At 43.2% G+C, this 22,453-nt stretch overlaps 1 protein-coding gene across 1 annotated transcript; it reads right to left on the bottom strand.

The window, feature by feature from the left end:
• Nucleotides 1-1,770: 1,770 nt before the first annotated feature.
• Nucleotides 1,771-22,268, bottom strand: LOC139155852 (kinesin-like protein KIF22). Its single transcript, XM_070731186.1, has 14 exons — nt 22,135-22,268; nt 20,448-20,652; nt 16,962-17,089; nt 16,683-16,831; nt 12,554-12,994; nt 12,290-12,443; nt 11,765-11,839; nt 10,591-10,693; nt 10,217-10,388; nt 6,685-6,796; nt 6,154-6,230; nt 4,710-4,913; nt 3,321-3,380; nt 1,771-1,959 (listed from the first exon to the last, which is right to left on the bottom strand). Exons 2-14 carry the CDS (start codon nt 20,642-20,644, stop codon nt 1,909-1,911), a joined length of 1,923 nt encoding a protein of 640 aa, XP_070587287.1. The 5' UTR covers nt 20,645-20,652; nt 22,135-22,268; the 3' UTR covers nt 1,771-1,908.
• Nucleotides 22,269-22,453: the final 185 nt, after the last annotated feature.

Raw genomic sequence — 22,453 nt, 5'->3', positions numbered from 1 at the left:
TCCCATTCATCTCATACATCCCTTATATAGGAACAGGAAATTGAGCTGGGGCCCAACAGAGGGTATGAAAAAAGCCAGCAACCTTCTTTCTTTTCTCCATCATCTTCCAGACGTGCGATCCCCCTTTTCCCCAGGGACCTCAAAACATGTGATCCTTTTGTCTACCATTAAGCCATCTTCGCAAGCAGTCTCCATGTTTCCAGCGACTTTTCCCCCACTTGAAACTGAACCCAGGAAGTCCTTTCATACAACACTCCCCACCTCCCAGTTTCCCACATCACTAAACGAGGCAGGCTTGCAGATCCAATGCCCAAATAGTTGCCGCTGAGGTCGGGGTGGGGCTGGTGCCTCCTCTCCCTGGCTCAAGCAAAGGCACCAGCTAACCGCTCCGAGGGGAAAATAGCGATGGGAAGCCGGTGAGGTCGGGTTTGTGTGCGCGCGATGGATTCCTGCTTGTCTTCTCGCCACTCCATCCCACCTCACCGGCTTTCCCCCCCTCTCGCACGCTGTCGGAGCTGTGGGAGGGGTGGGGCTGATGCCTCCTCTCCCTGGCTCAAGCCAAGGCGCCAGCCAAACGCTCCTGGGAAGCTGGTGGGGTGTGTGGTGGATTCCTGCTTGTCTTCTCCCTCCCCCCTCCCTCACTGGGTTTCCCCCCCTTTCTGTTGTGATTCAGCCTGAGGCTCCTCAGGGACCGGCTGGATTGCTGCCGGATCCATGCCCAGAGGAGGACAGTGAACAGGAGGGGGAGGACCAGGCAGACGGGGGAGAGGAACGTCAGGAAGAGGAGGAGGGAGAGCAGTCTGAGACCCCCGGGGGGCGGCTCTCCCCAGCTAGTAGCCTGGATTCATTGGATGAAGACGCACAGGCTATAATAGACATGAGGCAGAGACGTGCAGCCCAAAGACGGGGCCAATTAGAAAGGTATTTCCATCCCTGAATTGGCAACAGCTGGGTTTGGGTGTGGTTCTCCTTAGCAGGGTTGAAAAGGCAGGCCCGCCCTTACAGTCTTGTGGAGAGTTATCAACTAGGAGTCCTGTGACATTGCTTCGATTCTCGGCGTCTCTGATCTTGGCTTGTGGCCTAGAAGTCTGGAAGACTTGGGGGAGGCGTGGGTTTTATTATCCCAAGCGTTGTTTTTTGCCAGCAAGAATCCTGTTTTATTGCCTGGCCTTCGTGAAACCTCTGTGAAGCTTCATAGTGTTCCTGTCTGTAAGAACAGTTTTTGTTGCCTGTGTTTGCTTTGAATTATATAAGCTGCCTTTGCTTTTTACCAGTGTGTCTGGCTACTCTTTTTGGTTGGTGTTGGCGTCTGGGGGGACCCAGACAGAACACTTTCGCACACCATCGGAGCCGTGGGAGGGGTGAGGCTGGTGCTTCCTCTCCCTGGCTCAAGCAAAAGCACCAGCCAGCAGGTAGGAAAGCTATTTATTTTTTTAAAACCCCTTGAATTTGCCTTAAAGGCGCCTCCTCGGCGCTGGCATCGTTCCTCCGCGTCACCCTTCTTTCCTAATTGAAAGCTGGAGCCGCGGAAGGTAGATATAATATTCCAAATAACTAATTTTTGACAAAGACCAAGGAAACTGAAGAAAAAGAAAACGGTCTGAGAAAGTATTGTCTAAAATTTTAAAATTCATCTTTCTCCTTTCAAATATTACCATCTTCTTTATATAGCACATTGATGCTTTGAAAGTTGTGAATGCTGGATTGTTCACAATGAAAGGCCAAGGATGAGCAATGTAATCATTAAAAATACTGATCGAGATTTAAACATTTTACAGTATATAAACATTTTATATAAATTTTATTTTTTATTTAAACATTTTTAATACTTGGTTAAATGGTTAAATAAAAATGAACACAGGAACAATATTAAAAATGAAAAAAAGGCTGGGGTGGGGGGATGCTGTTTCACAGTGCCCGTTCAGTCTCTGAAGATTTCTGAAATTTGAAGATATTTGCCTGGATAATTAGAAAAGCGCAATGTTAAGCCTTTATTGATCAAAAATAAAGAATTTAGTTACTTTCTAAACTGTTCCATCAGTAGGCATTGCCTGGCTATGTCTATGACCGAAACTTCCTTTAGCAATCCAAAAGGATTTGGGCTTGAAATAAAAGAAATAAATAAAATTTTACTTTGGGTTTTGCTGATTAGACAAATTTGTTGTTATAGAAATGGCTATTAATTATGCAAAAGTAAACATTGAGACTGTAATATTCTATTGAGTCAGAAACTAAAACTTTTTTCTCCTTTATCCTACATTTCTTTCCCCCACACTTCTCCATTGTTTTCATTTGTATTTGTATATTTTGATATGTGCATAAAGTAAGGGCAGATTTAAAAAAAAACAATTCTCCCTTAACCTATTAGAAACAAGCTAATTTTGTTTCCGATGGAAGCTTTCCAATTGTAGTTTGGATCCAGACGCTTCTAATTTGAGAATAAATCCACCAATTAATGTGGATCAAATTAGTGACAGATTTAATTAATTTCTGCTCTAAGCATGACCAATTCTAGGCACACCGCTGTCTCTTTTTGTGCCCTGTTCCCTTTTATTTTGTTTTTATCTTTTATTCCTTTTCATGTGAGTTGCTACATGAAAATTCTAAGGTTAGATTTCTAGTTTGCTAATGTGAGCAATCAAGAGGAATGAAATATATTCTGTAACTCAGCGCATAATGGTTTTATAATCCATCAAATGCTAAACTGGGAATTGTGCCTTATTAGAACTTGCAAATTCAACCATTAATACAGAAACGATGTCTTAATAAAGAATATGTTTAATTATTAAGCCAGTCACCGTATGTGGCAAGGAATTCTATCTAGGAAGGTTGAGTAAGAGTAAATCACCTTTCATCTGCTGCTGGTAAGCGAAGCAAACTCTGATTTATAGCAGAAAGGAAACAATGCAATCTTTCCAGAACAATTAGCCTTCAATCACCTCTCATTAAAAAAGTAAAATTATTATTTTTATAAATTATGAAGCTAGCAACTTTTCTGACTTAGAGTACGAAGCTATATACTTCTCTGTAGTTATTTGTCACCACTGAATATCCTTATTTATCTTTGTGCTAACAGAGATTTGTTTAATTCATAAATGCAGATGCTGGATTAAGTACTGGGATTCTATAATCAAACAGAATATTCATGTTATATCCTATTTTTAGAGGTGAGGGGTTAAATAAAGATGAATTTCCAGATGTTGAATTACAACTTCCATCACTCCCTGCCATCAGCCACAATTGGAATTTTGATCCAATTTATATTACATAATTTAGATAAACTTTATCTGTACCAAGTAGAAACTTGACTAAATGCATACCTTAATAAAAGTGTTCATTTGTTTAGCTGTAATACCATGTATTTTCTCAAGATCCTGTACCTATAAAAAGAAGAAAAAACTGATACCGTAAGGTATAGCCCATCATTTAGGGCAAAATATTAAATATAATGCTCAGAACTCTCTCTAATACAGACAGAACTGTCCTTAATACAGACAACCCAACATTTCCAGCACCAAGGGAGGCTATCCTTATTTTACAACACTTTTTGCCAGAGTTGTTAAGCAAATCACTACAGTTTTGTTGAGAGAATCATGAAGTTGTTAAGTGAGTCCAGTTTCCCCCATTGACTTGGTTTCTTGGAAGTCTGCTGGGAAGTTTATAAATGGTGATAACAAAGACACTGCAATTATCAATAAATGTCAGTTGCCAAGCATGTGAATTTTGATCAGATGACCATAAGGATCCTGCAACTGTTGCAAATGTGAAAACCTGTGATAAGTCATTTTTAAAAGGCCATTACAACTTCAAACAGTCACTAAAAGAATGTTGTAAGCTGAGGACCACCTGTATAGTGCCTCCAAAATAAAATCAAGTTGTGGTAGAATATTGTATCTGCTTGTTGCAGTGCAAGATAAATAAAAGGGTATAAATTACCATATTTTTCACTCCATAATATGCACTTTTTTGTCTCCCAAAAGTAGGTGGAAATTTATTTTATTTTATTATTTAGATTTGTATGCCGCCCCTCTCCGAAGACTCGGAAATGTCTGTATGGCACATGGGACAAATATGGCCAAAGCCCCACCCATCTGCAGGCCTCAACCTTTTGGCTGTTTTTGACATGTCCCATTTTCAGCCTCTGTGTATCGTGTTTTTGACCTCCAAAAGCAGGACATGCAGATGCTGAAAATAGGAGTTTGTCTTATGGTCAGGTGCATTTTATAGTGCAAGAATATGGTACAACTAGAGGTTAACATACCTATCTTCCCTGCAACAATTTCATGTCCTTCATGGTCTTCAAAGGCGAGGAGGGAGGAGGAATTGGGAAGGATTACAAAATACCCAGATTTGCAAAGAAAGATTGCAAATATTTAAAAGAGGCCAACAGCAGCATTGTTATTATTGGGGCATGTGACTGGGGCCACAATACCATGAGGATTTTGAATCTGGATTGTCTAAATTTTGAACAGCAGCCTAACTACAAATAATAGCCCTTTTGGGCACCCCCATACTTAAGCAGATGTCATCTTTGAGTTCCATGCCCCAAATAAACCTGGTACACAATGGCTTAAACACACGATTAATGGAATTGGATTGTTATTATTAAAAAAAGCATGGAGCTCAGATGATAAGTTGTTTGTCTCGGGTTAGAAATTAGTGGGTCAGCCATACGTCCCAAATAAATTCTGCCCTCTGACACTACCAACCTTCTGAAAAGATCCATAATTTTCTCTCCAGTTCACAATGAGCTCTGCTTTCTTCTTGCCAATGAGGTGTAAGCCCATAAGATCTTTCACAGAACCTGAGTTCAGGAGGGACAGCATTTCAGCCTTGCTATGAGCTAGTTGATCAGGTTGGATCTCCACTTCCCAGTCAGAGGGAGCCTTGTTTTCGGAGTCGAGGTCTTGATTCTGAAGAACAAACATGGAAAGAGAGTAAGCAATGCAGCTGCCTTTTAAAACCAACCCACAAGACAAGAAATATTGGCAAATAAATGATTGTCCAAGCTATGAAATCTGCTCAGAGCTTCCCTACAAAGGACCGATTATCTGCTGGTCCCATCAATTTGCCTACATAAGAATACATCCTGGAATCAAACGCAAGGACCTCAAAACCAAGAATTAAGGCTTACAAAGAAATTGTTGCTTCAGTCTGCAGTAGAGTAATTCCCTCCAGAAAATAATGGGAGGGCTTGGAAAACAGCTGACAAAGTGACACCCACAGACAAAAGGATGCATTTATACATTTCAGGAAAGGAGAAAAGATAGTCAAGGTGAATAGGTAAATTATGCATACCTATTACCAATGCAGGGATAATAGATGACATAAGCCTAAATATTCATAATTAGCAGACCTCAGTTTACCTCCCCATCTGTCCACTGTTAGCTATCCTCAAGAGTTATTGTCCTAATTTAAAAAAAACATATCAGTTTCGTTCATGTAGCAGTTGCGATAAAGCATATTGTGAAAAAGATTTCAAGTTTGCCCCAGCTAGGATACATTCAAAGTTTCTATCTTGCTAACACACTCCCACTCCCCTCAAACTGACTTTTCCTCATAACTGTTAGGTATCTATTAACCATCAATGGTTGGCGAGTTACTGACCAACCCTTAATTCTTATGTCTGTCGATTCCCTGTATATTGAGGCTATGACAAGAACCAGAAACACTACTAGGTTTGATAAGTCTCTCTAGACAAGGCTTGCCCATTGCCCTAATCAACTTTGTTGCTCTTCTCTGCAATCTTTTCTAGAGTCTCAACCTCTTTTACATTATGGCATCCAAAACTAGGTGTTAAGTCCTTGACTTACAATTGCACTGGCTGCTACCTGATTGGTTGAACTTAAACAGCCGGCGCATGGGAGACTTGGAGACGGGAGTACTTTCCCTGGCAGCCTCTCTATAAATAGGGAAGCAGTTTGAGCTGAATTGGTTTAAGCTGTCCCCTGCCTCTTTATTCAAGCCAGCCAACTTCCAGCTCCAACAATGCGCTTCCAATTGACAGGTTGAAAAGACTTCTTCCCAAGAGATACCTCTGTTCTGGTATGTTTATAAGTTATCTTAAAAACTGTGATAGCAAATTGGCTAGAGAAAAAAATCTGCTACTCTTCCTGTCCTTCACCAAAACTAAGCCAAAACTTATTTGCCCACCTTCTTCTTTCGACCTCTGGTTTTCTGTTTCTTAATAACACTCTCCCCTTCTTCCTGACTGTTGACAGGTGCCTGCACTGGAGAGGAAAAGAAAGCAAATTGCAGCACACAGGGCGTCCAGGGGGAAAGCATTTTGAAATTCCCTGACATTTCCCTGTAACTTGCCATCTAGTTATGGTGAGGTCGTAGATGACGTCATACCAAACAGCTAAGCCATGGAAAAATATCGGTAGCTGAGGAAGCAAGTTGTTGCCACAGTTATGCTCATTTTTGCTTGACTCTGCCAGGCAGTGCGATCTGTTTTTTTTTTTAATGATTCCCCCCCTCCCCAACTTTTAAACATTTTAGTACAGTTGGTTTTTCTTCTCTGATTTATTCCATTTCCCCCCCACAAATTCTCTGATAATTCCTTGATAGCTCCTGAACTGCCGATTTCCCTGATAATTCCCTGATTTCCCAGGTTTGCTGGACACCGACTTACACAGGAGAAAAAGGAAGGCCTGACTTCAAAAACCTTCCCAACATTCTCACCTTGTTGGAGAGGCAGCACTGTGGCCTGTTTTCGGGGTTTTGATGTTCGGGGGAAAAGGGTACATTTCTTCAGAGTCTGGGATTCTAATGCTATTTGCTTTTCTTGAACTCTCTGCAAGAAGCACAGGCAAAATAAGTGCAAATTTAAGCATAGGTGCGGAAAAGAAAAAACTATTATTGGATTAATAGGTCAAGCATGATCTTATGGCAGTCAATCATCTTATCTATTGTTATGAACCTCTCTCCATTCAAAACATGTGGCATAGAATTTATTTAACAGCACCTGCCTATCTCCTCAGGGTTACCTAATCCAGGGGTCCCCAACCGCCGGGCCGCGGACCAGGTTGCACCGGTCCGCGGAGTCAGCAGCTGCCGCCCCTCCTGCCGCTGCCCCCTCCCTCCAGTGCTTCACCTCCCGCCGGGCAAGAGGCCTCAGGAGGCAGGGTGATGGACGGGACAGAGGGGCAAAAAGGACCGGGAGGCTCAAGCCTCTTTTAGCTTCTGCCGTGGCATGCCTTTGCGTTTTTGGCTGGGGGGGAGGCAGGAGGGCCGGCCTGACCCCCTCCCTCCAGCGCTTCGCCTCCCGCCGGGCAAGAGGGCTTGGGAGGCAGGTTCTGCTGGCCACAAGGCAATGGCGGGAAAGAGGGGCGGGGAGGACCACCATGCTTAATCCCGCCCCCAACCACACCCCTTTCCACCCCCACCGGGCCATAGAAAAATTGTCTTGCTGAAACTGGTCCCTGGTGGAAAAAACGTTGGGGACCAGTGACCTAATCTATTTTAATACTTCTCTTTTTTTATTTTCTCTTTCCCATTCCATTAAAATGGAACTGGGCCCCATGCATCTCTGGTTCATTGGCCTCCGCTTCACTCTTCCTCCAAGTTTCCACTCTTATCAACCTTTTGCTTCTAAGTGCTTCTCTCATTTATTGCTTATTTGGAATATGAATAGTGCCATATCGTTATTTCTTCTGAACGTGTGAACTGGACAGGATTCAACACAGCAGAAACCAGAATATTATTCAGTGTTAATTTTTTTACCACTTTGAAGTCCAACATCTGCCATTCCAACCTTTTTGTCATTGTGTGCTGAAAGTGTGCCTGCTCCATATAATGCAATGTGCGCGTGACACCATCCGCATGTACACACAAACCCCTGTGCTCCCTCCCATCCTTCCGCACATGTGGGTGCAATGGCCCCTGCTCCCCCACACCTGTGTGCGTGACCTCCCTGCATGCATATGCATCTTCCGTGTATGCGTGGCAGAGACCTGAGAATCAGCTAGCAGGTATGCCCCCATGCGTGGGGGTGCTTAGCTGGGGCGACAGATCACGTGCCTGCAGAGAGAGAGTGCCCTGCGCGCCACCTGTGTCGTAGGTTCGCCATCATGGCGTTAGGCTTTTGGGACCGAAACATTTACATTCTGTCTTTCTCAAAGGAAAATCTTTGTAGCCAACTTCCTTTGTGGCTGGCAAAAAGAAGTGAGGATGACAAAAGGGAGAAAAGAGAAACCATCAGACAGGATGCTTTAGGGTTTCATATACAGTGGTACCTCATGATACAAACTTAATTGGTTCCAGGATGAGGTTCGTAAGGTGAAAAGTTCGTAAGACGAAACAATGTTTCCCATAGGAATCAATGTAAAAGCAAATAATGTGTGCAAATCCTTCAGGAAAATCCCAAACTTTAGAAGGGAGGCGAACAGAGGGCAGGGAGGAGCAGCTAAAGGGGGCGGGTGGAAGAAGCAAGGCTAGGCTAAAGGGTGAGTGGGAAGGAAGAAAGGCAAAGGGGGCGCCCCTCCCTTTTCTTTCTTCAAAAGACACCCTTTCAGTGCCTGTGCAAGCACGCTGTTCTCCTACTTTTTAAAATGCAAACTCTTTCCCCCTCCAAGTCACCCCTCCCTTTTCTTTATTCAAAAAAAGAAAAAAAAACCCTTCATCACAGCAGAGGCAAAAAAATCGTAAACACCGGGTTCGTATCTCGAAAAGTTCATTAGAAGAGGCGTTCGTAAGATGAGGTACCACTGTATTTCCATCAAATGAATCCATTTAGGATTCGCATACAGGCTTTGAAGTCAATATACAGTAATCCCTTGCTACTTCACGGTTCATCTTTTGCGGATTTGCTACGTCATGGGTTTTCAAAGGAGGCTTAAATCCATTAAAAATTCATAAAATTCTTGTACAGTACTCTATTAAAGAAACTGGTAGGATATCACATGTAGTTCCAGCTGAGAAACATTATAGAATGACTGTTTAATGCAAAGGATGGGTTTTAAAAGTCCAAATACAGTAATACCTCGTCTTACGAACCTAATTGGTTCCCGGGGGAGGTTCGTAAGACGAAAAGTTCGTAAGATGAAACATTGTTTCCCATAGTAAACAATGTAAAGTCAATTAATCCGTGCAGGAAAAAAGAAAACCCGCAAAAAAACGCCGCCGCCCGGCTGTCACCTTTTGAAACAGCCTGGGGGCTCCCCAGCAGCCTCCCGAACGCCGAACGCCAAACCCGAACTTCCGGGTTCGGCGTTCGGGAGGCCACCGAGAAGCCCCCCAGCTGTTTTAAAAGGTGACAGCCGGGCTGCGGGGCTTCCCAGCGGCCTCCCGAACGCCAAACCTGGAAGTTCGGCAAAAGTTTGGGAGGCCGCTGGGAAGCCCCGCAGCCCGGCTGTCACCTTCTAAAACAGCCGGGGGCTTCTTGGCGGCCTCCCGAACCCCGAACCCGGAAGTTCGGGTTTGGCGTTCGGGTTCAGGAGGCTGCTGGGAAGCCCCCCAGCTGTTTCAAAAACGGACAGCCGGGCGGCATGGCTTCTCGGCAGCGGCGGTGGGTTTATAAGAAGAGGCAAAAATTTTCTAAACCCCGGGTTCGTATCTCGGGTTGTCCGTAAGACGAGTGGTTCGTATCATGAGGTACCACTGTACTCAATAAATACATAAAAATATCTTTCCTCTACTTCACGGAAATTCGTTTTTCACGGGTGGTCTTGGAACGCATCCCCCGCAAAAAATGAGGGATTACTGTACATTACTTTTAAACTCAGCACAAATATTCCAATCTGTATAAAACAGGAAATAAGTGCAGGAAATAAATCAGTTTAAAGGTGGTGTTAAACTCTGCTCAATTTTCAGCATGGCAGAAATTTACTTTAAAAAATAGATAAAACCCACCAGTTTGATTAAAGACAGTTTTTTAATCGACCCAAATTAATTTAACCAATTAATCAGAGCATCTTCGGAGAGGGGCGGCATACAAATCTAAATAATAAAAATAAATATAATAAAAATAATAATAAATATTGCATTCCTATTATTAGCTTGGTACTCATCATTAACTTGTTTTTGGGTACCAAAAACAATGAGTGCCAGTTTTTCCTCCTTAAAGAATAATGTAGAGTCACAAACCAACTGATACTGACAAGTTCTAGCTTGTGCACTGAATACCAAATCCGATGACTTTCGAAGCAGTTGAGTACCAAGGTACCCTTTTACTCATGCACATCAAAACAGAGCAACGGAATCACAAAAGACAGACCTTGAGCTCACAGCGTGTCTCATCCAGGAGTTTCAGAATATTCAGCCGTTCCCTGCGTGGCGTGTTAAGGAGAGGTGCTGCACAGTTCCCAGCCATTTCTTTCTCTAGGGCCTCTAAACGTAGCAGTCGTTCAGCCACAACGGGGTCAAGATTCTCAAGAGGCAACAATGAGCTGGCACCAAAAAGAATAAAATAAAAATAATCTCAAACAAAAAAACCGCAATTCTGTGGCAAGTGCTATTTCACTCTTTCAACACCTTAGCCAGAGCAAACAATCCCTCCTCGATTCAGCATTTCAAGGAGGGGGGTTGGTTCTTTGGCATGAAAGAACAGGACGGACCGCTCCAAAATCTACCCAATAACTGGCGACTCACATGATTGACTTCCCTTGAGATGTGCCGGTCTGTTCTTCTGGTAGGCAAGGTCTCTTGGCCTCAGAGGCTGCATCATCGAAGCCCAAACAAGGCCTCTTGCCACCTGTGGAAGAAGAAAATTAGCTGTCTTTGTCCAACAGTCATGGTTTGTCAATGGTTTTCAACATACAACCATTCGTTTAATGGGTGTTGAAAATTACAATGGCACCTCTCAATTCCGACTGAGAAATGGTACTCTAGAGCAGCGTTTCCCAACCGGTGTGCCGCGGCGAGAGGCGGCGGAGGAGAGTGGGCGGATCGGGCGGGCAATGGGGCAGGGCGGAGAAGCCAGGGGCGCGTTTGGCCGGAGGCACCTACTGCCGCACCTCCCTGCCCCTGCCTCCCCACGGTGCCTCCGGCCAAACGCGCCCCTGGCTTCTCCGCCCTGCCCCATTGCCCGCCCGATCCGCCCACTCTCCTCCGCCGCCGCCTCCTGCCTTGGGACTCCCGGATCGCTCGCTTCTCCGGTCAGCAAAGCCATCTGCCCAGCCCCAGGAAAGCGCCGCGCTGGCTGGAGAAGCGAGCGATATGGAAGTCCGGGACTGTGTGGCTTTCGGCCGGGCTAACGGGAGGCGGCGCGAGGCCGGGCGCTGGGGACGTCTGGGAGGGCGAGGAGGCTGATGGCTGCTGCGCACTCCACTCTCTCTCCGGCTCTCTCTCGCTTTCTTTTTCTCTCTGTTGCTGGCGTGGTGAACGAGAGAGAAAAAGAGAGAGAGAAAAAGGAGGGGAGAGAGAATGAGAGAAAGAAAGCAAGAGAGAGAGAGAAAGAAAGGGGGGAAGGAGGGAGAGGGAAAGACATAGAGGGAGGGAAGGAGGGAGAGAGAAAGAGAGCAAAAAAGAGAGAAAGAAAGAAAGAAAGAGGGATGGAGAGAAAGAAGGGAAGGAAGGGAGAGAAAGAGGGAGGGAGAAATAGAGTGAAATGGAGGAAGAGATATTTTTTTTGTCCAAACTTTTCTTTAGCCCCCCCGCCCCCCGCCCCCCGCCCCCCCTTCAGTGTTCCCCAGAATTTTGAAAACATAAATAATGTGCCGCGGCTCAAAAAAGGTTGGGAAACACTGCTCTAGAGCATTAATGCCAAAACTGAGGAAAGATCTCACCCAAAATGAAGTCAGCCCTCCCCCCTTTTCCTATTCACCTGGAAGAGATTTTCCTGCTTTTGTCCCGTTGCTCATCTGAGTTTCCGTTTCCCCAGACTTTGCTGGTTTCCCACCTATATGAAGTTTAAATTTGATTAACTTTTTTTTAGTCCCTGAACATTTTGAAACATGTTCTTCTTCTTCTTTACTACATCTGTTAAAAGCTTGTGTAAACCCAACTTTTTCTCAACTTGGAAATATATGGATTGTAGCTGGAGAATTCTGGGAGTTGAAATCCACAAGTCTTAAAGTTGCCACATTTGGGGAACCCCTGGTCCAGACCTTGGGAAAATGTTCTAAAATGTAGATACCACGTTGAAGAGGTACACTACATTATCACCACTTGCCTATCCTTTGGGTAGAGCAGTTAACCCCAATATTTTCTCATTTAATTTAATCAAAGATTCAAGTGCTAAAGGTTACAAGGCAGCCTTTTGTTGCTTGGTGCCTCCCAAATAATCAAACTTTCAGAGTTCCCAATGCTTTCCCCCCAAAAAGCCCAGATTTCATAATTCCTGACTTACCAGTGTGTGGTAGGGCTTGCTGGGTAAAGGGTTTATTCACAATTTGCTTGGACTTTGCAGCAAAGTTGAGGCTTGTGAGAGTATCAAAATAATACTTCTTTTCTGGAGCGATGTTGGCAATAATCAAGCTGTGGGCACTGCCTCCCAGAGAGTCCTAGAGGGAACAGAGATTCCAGGGAATAGATGCCAACTCTTTCCCATCCCAGGAAAAAAGAAAAAGAAGAAAAAGAAGAAGAAGAAGAAGAAGAAGAAGACGCCAATTACCTGCAGCAGACGGGTCAGCTTGCTGTCTCTATAGGGAACTCGAGGTAAACCCTGATTTAGGGCATCGACCACCTTGCTAAGCACAAAGAGGGAGCTGTTGATGGCTCCACTCTCTTTCAGGCGTAGGCCTTTGTTGCCCGTTCGCCGATTGTCCTCGGAGCCTGCTAAGTCAATGAGGCACAACTTTGCAGTCTGGTGAGAATAGGTGGGCCAATCACGGATCCGGTTCACCAGAATCAGCAACACGGTATGGCTGCGGCTAGAGCGCTGGTTCAGCTGAGTCGATGCCACCGTTCGATTTCTGCTCGCGGGGAGAAAGTGGCTTTCGAACTCTGCAAAATTAGCAATCTCTTTCTGAGTCAAGCCTGGCACCAAAATGTTGTGGTCACGATCCTCTCGGATGGGCAGGTCGTGGAGGGAGGGCTGAAGGAGGTCCAAAACCTGAAGGATGGAGGAAAAAAGGATGGTGGATGTGGAATTACACACACACACACACACAGTTTATCTTTCCCCCAGATAAGCTGATGCATCCCAGCAAGTACATTTTTCCAAGGTGAGTAATCTGGGCACTGATTTTAAAGTTGCTTTTTAAAAAACTTTTTCAAATCTTTGTTTCTCAAATGTCAGGGTCCTGAATCGTTTCTACATTGCTTCGTGGGTGGGTTCTACTTATCTTCCCCATTGGTTCGCATCGTGACGATGGTGCACATTTTGCACGCACACGCCACTTCCCGGAAATGAGCCTCTGCGCATGCAGAGCATTAAAAAAAGAGCTGAGCATGTGCAGATGTCAAAAACAAGATGGCGCTGCCAAGAGAACTGGCTCAGGGGCATGGCAGGTCTGGGTCACTGCCGATTCTAGCAACCCAGGCCGCGAAGTTATTAAAGGTTCTATAGAACTGGTCTGAACTGGGAAGAATCCGTTTTTGCATTGGTTTCTCATTTTTTTCTTAAAACACTCATTTCAGTCCTCGGTTAAAATGAGCTTTTTCCCTGCCTATTCTGCTTCACATATAAGAGGGGGTCTGATCCTTAATGCTGTTAGATTTCTGTTGTTGCCATGAGAACGGTCATCCTTCAGCACTAGCCATTAGAGCTGGGCTGATAATAACTGGAACATAGTAAAATCTGGAGAACTACAAATTCTTCACATAATAATAAGATTTGTATGTCACCCTTCTCTGCAGACTCGGGGCGGCTCACAACAATAATAAAACAATGTACAATGTGACAAATCTAATATTTAAAAGAAAACATATAAAAAACCTCACATTTAAAAACCATACAACACTAGCATACCATACATAAAACTATATAAGCCTGGGAGGGATGTCTCAATTTCCCCATGCCTGGCGATATGTGGGTTTTAAGCAATTTACGAAAGACAAGGAGGGTGGGGGCAGTTCTGATCTCTGAGGGGAATTGATTCCAGAGGGCCAGGGCCGCCACAGAGAAGGCTCTTCCCCTGGGGCCCGCTAGATGACATTGTTTAGTCAACGGGACCTGGAGAAGGCCAACTCTGTGGGACCTTATTGGCCGCTGGGATTCGTGCAGCAGAAGACGGTCTTGGAAGTATTCTGGTCCGATGCCCTGTAGGGCTTTATAGGTCATTACCAACACATCTTATTCTCTCCAGTCTTTTCTTCACATGTGTCAGATGTAGGAAATCAGGAGCCATGAGATAATTCAAAAGTATTATGAGTTTATTTCCTGCTGCCTATTCACAGGAATCTGATCTAGTAATGGTCAAGGCAAATTGGCACCAGATGAAGAATTAACAGATTTCAAGAGAGAGCTGGTCTTAGATCTCTTATGGACCATAAGAGCATAAACTGACGCCGCCCTCCGGCTCAACCAACCAGGTCAATCCCCTACATGTGTTATCTTTCTTATCATTTCACCTCTTTCACTGTCTGTAGCCATTAGCTTTCTTTTGCCTTCCTCTAGTTCAGGGGTTTAAAGATTGCGTTGTCACAGAAGTATCATTTGATATTATCGGGACTTTCCCCACTTTTACTAAACTGAGCATGGCAAGGTCAGCACATGACGCATCCAGCCTGTGGGCTGGGAGTTTGACAGTCCTATTCTAGTCCTTAAGCTTTTTTCCTTTCTCCTCTGCAAGTGCTCCCTCGCCATCTGCTCCTTCCAAATAGCCATGCCTCAGTTCTTCATCAATCTTTGAAAGTGAAATAATTCCAGCCAGAGACAATATCAGGGGGGCATCAGATGTCTCTGAGGAAGCCATGGAATAGCGGGAGGTGGTAAGGGATAAATGTTGCACTACCAATCAGCTAAGCCAAGGTAGGCCCCGTAGTCTTTATGGTCTACTTTCAATGTTGGTGGTCAACTGTGTGGACTTCAACTCCTAGAATTCCTCAATCAACTGAGGAATTCTGGGAATGGAAGTCCACACACAGCTTAAAGTTGCTTCGATTGAGCAACATGGTCTAACTTTAATTAAGATCTTGGCTTAACTTCAAAATCTTCCTTCAAAAGATCAAACTGGGATTTCCGATGAGAAGTATCTGTAGCCTTACGGTTCTCTGAGCTTGACTGTTTTCCTGCAGACATTTTTTATAGGCATATAACCATTTATCCTCAATATATTGAGGAAGATGGGCAGTTTCTAAACATGATAAATATCATTCAACTCCAAGACACACATATACTCTTTCATGAAGATATCCATCCCTAGGGATGCCATGGCTCAGTAGCTTAAAGATGCTGGATTTGCCAATCAGAAATATTCAGCTTCTTGTGCCCCAGCAATTTTAAGACCTAGCACCACAAGATGGAATGAATTCCTGTCACTTGCCCCAGTATTTGCCAACCTAGCAGTTTGAAACGATGCAAAATGCAAGTAGATAAATAATAACTCTGGTTGGAAGCTAATGGCATTTAGTGCGGTGGAAATAAATCAACTGGCACTGGTTTTGCCCAAATGCAAGGCAAAATCAGTGGAGGAAAAAGGCCCGAATGACACCAACATTAGCCATTGTATGTGTGAACTAGTTTGCTCCATGTGATTCACTCTGGATAGTGTGTGAGTGTGAATTAAACAATCTAGTAATCTTAGGCAGCCAAAGTACTTTACATTGACATTGTGGACTCCCTGGCTAATGTACAAGCACCAATATGCTAAATAAATAAATATTTTTTTGGTGTTTAAGACACACTGGTGTATAAGACGCACCTAGATTTTAGAGGGGGGAAACAAGGAAAGAAGTATTCTGAACCCAAATGGTGTAGTATTATATTGTTTAATAAAATACCAGTGTAGCAGAATACTTTTTAAAACCATGTACAGTGGTACCTCGTGATACGAACCCGGGGTTCGGAAATTTTTTGCCCCTTCTTACGAACTTTTTTTGGCTTACGAACCCACAGAAGATCGCAAAATGGCGCTCCGCTGGGCACTGCCGCCCGACTGTCACCTTTTAAAACAGCTGGGGGACTTCTCGGCGTTCCCCCAAACCCGAACTTTTCGGGTTTGGGTGACCGCCGAGAAGCGCTGCCGCCTGGCTTTCACCTTCTAAAACAGAGGCTGGAAAAGAGGTGGGGAATCCCAATAGGGAATTCCATAGGCGAAGCTTTGACGTCACGAAGACGTCCTAAGTTTACTTCTTGGGGGAGAGAGATAGGCAAAGGTATCAAAAAATAATGGAAATGCAAGGAATATCAGAAATTGTATCTGAATGCTTAACTCTACGGAGAGGGGCGGCATACAAATCTAATAAATAATAATAATAATAATAATAATAATAATAATAATAATAATAATTGCTTCAGTTCCCTCTACTTGTTCAAATAACCTTGAATCAAAATTGAAAAAAAATTGTCCAGTATGTCCTATACCATCTAGTAAACTAGTAGGGTATTCATATTCAACACATTTTTCCTTTAAAAGGAGTGATGAATCCTAAGTTAGCATGAAAAGAAATGAAAGCCTACATTGCATCCATCATTTGCCATGATCAATTGGCCATGCTCTCTTCAACAGATCTGGCTTTTTATTCCCATAATGTTTTAAATACCCCTCTTCCCAGAAAAATTCTATCATTCGGTACCATTATACTTACCAGTCTCAATTTCCCTTTTGTAACAGTTGTGCAATACTACACATTTTTACCTTTTCTTGATAGATTTCCAGATAGGACATAGACATGGTGTATTTGCATTTATCTTCTGAAGCATCCCTTGTCATCTGCAAGACATCTCGAAGGGCTCGAGGGATTACTCCTGGGTGATCTGGATTTCCCAGCATGGTGTGTGTCTTGCCTGATTTGGCAGGAGACAAGATGAGAACGGCATAGCATCACTTTTTCCTTTTAGCCTAGTTATTTTCCCTGAGATGACCCCAACTGCTATGGGTTCACTTGGTTTCTTTGTAGCACAGCCTTATATTCACCTGCTCCAGTTGGTCCATAAGCCAATATGCTAGCATTCTGCCCCTTCAGCAGATGGTGTAAGATAGGCTGAACTGATCCCATATAGACATCATGTTGGGTGGCTGTCTCACCATAAAATGCATCAAACCTGGTGAAGAACGTGTGAATGTGAAAGGAAATTAGGGCAGAGGTTTACTCGCTTCTCTGCATTTTTTTCTGTAGCAATCTTGAAAAATGGAACAGCAAATCCAGATAAAGTTTGTTTTAATACAAAAGTATATAACCTTTTTACAATTCCCATATGCTTCTGCAATTAGATTTCCTTGCTGAAGTTTAGTGAAAGGCAACTGCCTGCCTGCATGTACCCACTGATATATTTAAAAAAATATCTCTCCCATGTATCTATTTTTATGTGGCTCTTGGACTCTTTTCCCTCTGTACCACAACAGATTGTTGACATTTTATTTTTTATACCTTGCCGTTATTACTATCATTTTTAATAACTCAAGGCAGTAAGCATACTCCTTGAACTTGGACACTTTCCTTCTATTTTCCCCACAACAATCATGAGAGACTGGGTTGACTGAGAGGGAATGGTCCAAAGTCACCCAACCAGATTTCATTTCTAAGGCAGAACTGGAACTCTGTGTCTCCTGGAATCTTAATCAACACATCAAACTAACTTTTGTCCATACAATGCATCTCAGCAGTTCATTCCCCCATAATAGTGTGATGGTGAACTGGTGGCATATGTGCCACAGGCGACATGCAGAGCTATATTGGAAGGCATGCAAGATGTTGCCCTATGTCAGCTGCAGTGTGCATGCACGAAACCAGGTACAGCGGTACCTTGTGATACAAACCCGGGGTTCGGAATTTTTTTGCCCCTTCTTACGAACTTTTTTTGGCTTACGAACCCACCGCAGATCGCAAAATGGCACTCCGCTGGGCACTGCCGCCCGGCTGTCACCTTTTAACCCTGCTGTTCTGTTCGAAAAAACTCCCTAATGTTATGTTCCCGGGTCTATTTGACCCGGACTGCAAATTGATCATTTTAGGTACTTATATTTGGTCTTTTTGAAAGCTTTTTTCACCTGGAAACAAATTTGAACATTTCTGCACACAATGGAATGAAAATTGAACTGAAAAAGTTAATCCTTATTGCTTTATTTTGCACATAAATGTGCCTCCCCCCCCCGTTTTTGTGAAAGTTTTTTCAATTTATGGATAGTTTTGCTTGCAAAATGCATTCTATTTTACTAAAGTTGGTGTGGGATTGGTAGCTTGAACCTTTCTGAACATAATGATATGAAAATTGAACTGAAAAAAATGATCCTTATTGGTTTATTTTGCTCATAAATGGCCCCCCAGGCTTATACTCAAATAGGCTTATACTCGAGTAGGCTTATACTCGAGTATAAAATGATATGGTCTTATATTCAAAAATAAACCAATAAGAGTCATTTTTTTCAGTTCATTTATATTTTTCTTATGTTCAGGATTGTTCAATTTAGTATATCAAACCTTTTGGGGGGAAATTCCTTAAGGATTTGTAGCCTTAAAAAATATAAATTGACATGAAATTCAAAAAGGATGGGGGGAGGGGCTTTTTGATCAAAATAAAAATATAAGTCTCAATTTTTCCAGTTCAATTTTCATATCATTATGTTCATAAATGTTCAAACTAGTTTTCCAGTGGAAAAAGTTTTCAAAAAGACCAAATTCAAGTACCTAAAAAAAATCATTTTGATCCGGGTCTATATGACCCGAACAGAGTAAACGTGACTTTTTTTTTGCCAAGAAAAATTTTTTTCCCCCACCCCCACAAATATTTTTTTTATGATCAGCATTGTTAAATTGAGTAAATGAATGCCTAAGATTTTAAAGAATATTTCGGATTTGGAGCATAAAAAAATAAAAAGTGAAAATGGTTGCAAGCAGCCAAGGGGGGGGGGGGAGGCCTTATTTCTGATGTTAAAAAAACAGTAAGAATCATTTTTCTCAGTTCCTTTATATTTTTCTTATATTCAGAAATGTTCAAGCTACCAATCCCACACCAACTCCAGTAAAATAGAATGCATTTTGCAAGCAAAACTATCCATAAATTGAAAAAACTTTCACAAAAACGGGGGGGGAGGCACCTTTATGTGCTAAATAAACCAATAAGGATTAATTTTTTCAGTTCAATTTTCATTCCATTGTGTGCAGAAATGTTCAAACTTGTTTCCAGATGAGAAAAGCTTTCAAAAAGACCAAATATAAGTATCTAAAATGATCAATTTGCAGTCCGGGTCAAATAGACCCGGGAACATAACATTAGGGAGTTTTTTTGCCCAGCAAAAACTAAGCCCCCCACCCCCACAAAAAAATTCTCATAGAGAGAACCCCTGAAATGATGAAAAGTCATGAAATTTCAAGTTTCAGATATGCAGGGAAAATGTTTTACAGGGGACTCAAACTTGGTTTCGGGTCACATACGACCCGAACAGAACAGCAGGGTTAAAACATCCGGGGGACTTCTCGGCATTCTCCCGAACCCAAATTTTTCGAGTTTGGGTGACCGCCGAGAAGCGCCGCCGCCCGGCTTTCACCTTCTGAAACAGCCGGGGGGCTTCTCAGCGTTCTCCCAAACGCCGAACACGGAAGTTTGGGTTTGGGTTCTGGAGGCCGCCGAGAAGCACCCGGCGGTTTCAGAAGAGCTATATTGGAAGGCATGCAAGATGTTGCCCTATGTCAGCTGCAGTGTGCATGCACGAATTGGCCAGCTGATTTTCAGCCTGGGGGAAGGTCATTTCGCCCTCCAGCTGCTTTAGGAAAGCTTCACTAAAGCTTCGGATTGCAAAAAACAACCCAATGGGCAAACCAGAAGTTCGGAAAAACAGACTTCCGGTTTGTCCATTGTGCTGTTTTTTGGCACTCCAGATGGTTCAGGGAAGCTTCTCGAAGCTCTAGAGTGCAAAAAAAAAAAAAAAAAGCCCAAGGGACAAACCGCAAGTTCAGAAAACACACTTTCAGTTTGCCTATGGTGTTGTTTTTCGCACTGATGCTTCAGGAAGCTTCCCTGAACCTACCAGATTGCAAAAAACAGCACCTTGGGCAAACCATTTTTCCAAACTTCTAGTTTTATTAATTTATTTATTAATGTCATTTGCAGGCCACCCAACAGACTCCAATTTGCCTGTTTTTCTCACCCTCCCAGGCTTCAGTGAGGCTTGGGTGCATGCCCGGGGACAGGGGGGATTATGCACATGTGCAGGTGTGCATGCGTGTGGGGGAGGGAAGGCTGTGGGCATACACATGCATGCTAGCATACCCACCCTTTGGGCACACAAATCAAAAAGGTTTCACCATCACTGCCATAAAGAGACTAATCGCACTTAAAGAGACTAATCTTAAAAAGCAGCATGTCCCACAAGAAAAAGCATCTCACTGCTCATGTAGCAGAGTTCAACCCTGTGGAAAATTACACACTAATTCAAATTTATTGTATCCCCCATCCAACTTACTTGTATTTCATTGTCTCCATCTCATTTCTCCAGTTGAGAATTTCCAAGGAGTGAGAGTCCACACCTCGCACACATGGAGCTTCCTTACCTTGTCCAGTCCCCACACCTGGACGTAGTCGTACACAAACCTGTACTTGCTCAGAGACATTATCAGAGCGGTGGACGTCAACCTTGCTTAATCGCTGATGAGTTGTCATGAATACCTCTGCGTGGGGGTGGGGTGGGGAGAGATACAGGATTGAACAAATGTATTACCCAATGTATAAACTACAATAGTCACTCAGAGGATCAACAAAAGGCAATGGCATCGTTATTATTTTTTAAGTGTCGCACATTTCTTCCTAGGTTTGGCTTATGGTCACTCACTCACTCATTTTCCAGCCCTGGAAAACTGCCACACTCAAATCACCTTCAACCCAAGACTTGGCACAACTGGTTCTCTAGAACAATGCCACTTCTTTTGGGCACCAAGTATCATATTTCCATGGAGAGATTTTTGCGTGGACCAGAGTGGCATGGTTTCACATTCTGCCTGGCTCCCACAGATGGGGCTTTGCTTGTTTGTGTAGCCCAGCGTCAATTCAGATTAGGGATTGGGGAACCTCTGCTTCAGAATAAATGGAAACCCAGTAACAGCAAACTTTACTGGTTGCAATGTATGTCTCTTTACTCTTTCATACATGCACAAACACTCACTCATCCACCATTACTCACATCCCCAACTAGGCTTGGCAGGCATTAGCCAAAGAGACAGCAGCTCCAACTCTGGGTCCAAAGACAACTCAAAGAGTGGGCAGACTTCAGGGCACCTTTTATCCCCCAGTCCTTGCTTTGCTCTGGGTAGCTGTCGTTGGAATTTGGGGAAAGGTTTCCCGTGTGCTCAGGCTGAACTACTTTTGTTGGAGTGAGGTGACATTTTTTCCCTTTGTTTCCATAACTTGGTTCATTCAACTACTTTCTCAGAGAGCTTTTCCTCATCTCCCCCTCCACCTTTACCATCATCATCAGGGATGGCAGCTTCAGCCTACCTTACAAAAAACCTAAACAGATTTTAAAGTTTAACGCCCAAGCTTAACTTTAGAAAGCAACTGAAGCTATTATTATTTATCCTGACATTTATTGGATAATTAAAATATTAAAACCAGACTGCCTTTTCACTTCCCTGTTGTCTGGCGAAGGGAAATAGCCCTCCCCCCACCAAACGTATTTTCTTGGGATTATTTTAAGGCACCCAACCCTTCCCCACGACCATCTTTAAAGCACAGAAATAAAACTCCATTGTTGCTAGGTGTTAATCCTTTCAGAATTAAACATCAATACTGTAGCGTTTTATTAGTTTGATATAAAAATACCCCTCGCCTTTTGGAAATAATTGGAATCGTTCCTGAACTTAGCAATCATAAATTTCCATAAAAGAATACTATGGGTATTATAAGCAATCAAGGAAAAGGAAACATGCATTTAGGAAAATAAATCGACGGGTGATCTTGCATCAAGTTGCTTAAATGAAATTTAAGGACTTGACTTCATTTTGGAAGCAAAACCCCCTCTGCTGGCGGATCAAAGCCCTATTTTGCAAGGCGGCTTTTGATGGGATTTGGATTTCTTTCTTAGCATCTAAAATGAGATTTACTGCCTAATGCCAGTTTCAAAAAAAATAGATGTCCAATTCATATACTGAACTCACCTTTACCAAGTCCAAACGGTGCACAACAACTCGAATTCCAACCTCCGTTTGTATTTGGCGCTAAACTCGCCCCGTAAAGGAAAGCAGGCCAATGGGAGAAAACAAACTACAATCCGCCTTCTGTATGTGCAGGAAAGAAATTTGCGCATGCGTATTGGAACAAAAAGACGTTTGGAGAAGATACGCATGCGCAATAAAACACCATAATTCGAAACGGAAATGATACGTAGTGCGTGGAGGCACGTCACGAAAACTCATTCTTAATAAACATCTTCTAATTGACGTTCAACAATTTTTTCACAGATTCGGGGATTCTTTG

The sequence above is a fragment of the Erythrolamprus reginae genome, unplaced genomic scaffold (genome assembly GCF_031021105.1).
Source record: "Erythrolamprus reginae isolate rEryReg1 unplaced genomic scaffold, rEryReg1.hap1 H_7, whole genome shotgun sequence".
In the NCBI taxonomy this organism is placed as follows: domain Eukaryota; kingdom Metazoa; phylum Chordata; class Lepidosauria; order Squamata; family Dipsadidae; genus Erythrolamprus; species Erythrolamprus reginae.
Note: the sequence above shows the minus strand (reverse complement) of the source record. Positions and strands in the feature narration are given on the sequence as shown.

Coding starts and splice junctions, on each gene's coding strand:
- LOC139155852 (XM_070731186.1), bottom strand. CDS start 20,644: ATGACAACTCATCAGCGATTAAGCAAGGTTGACGTCCACCGCTCTGAT. Junction 12,995..16,682: donor TGGAAATCTATCAAGAAAAG/GTAAAAATGTGT, acceptor TCCATCCTTCAG/GTTTTGGACCTCCTTCAGCC. Junction 12,444..12,553: donor AGCTGACCCGTCTGCTGCAG/GTAATTGGCGTC, acceptor TGTTCCCTCTAG/GACTCTCTGGGAGGCAGTGC.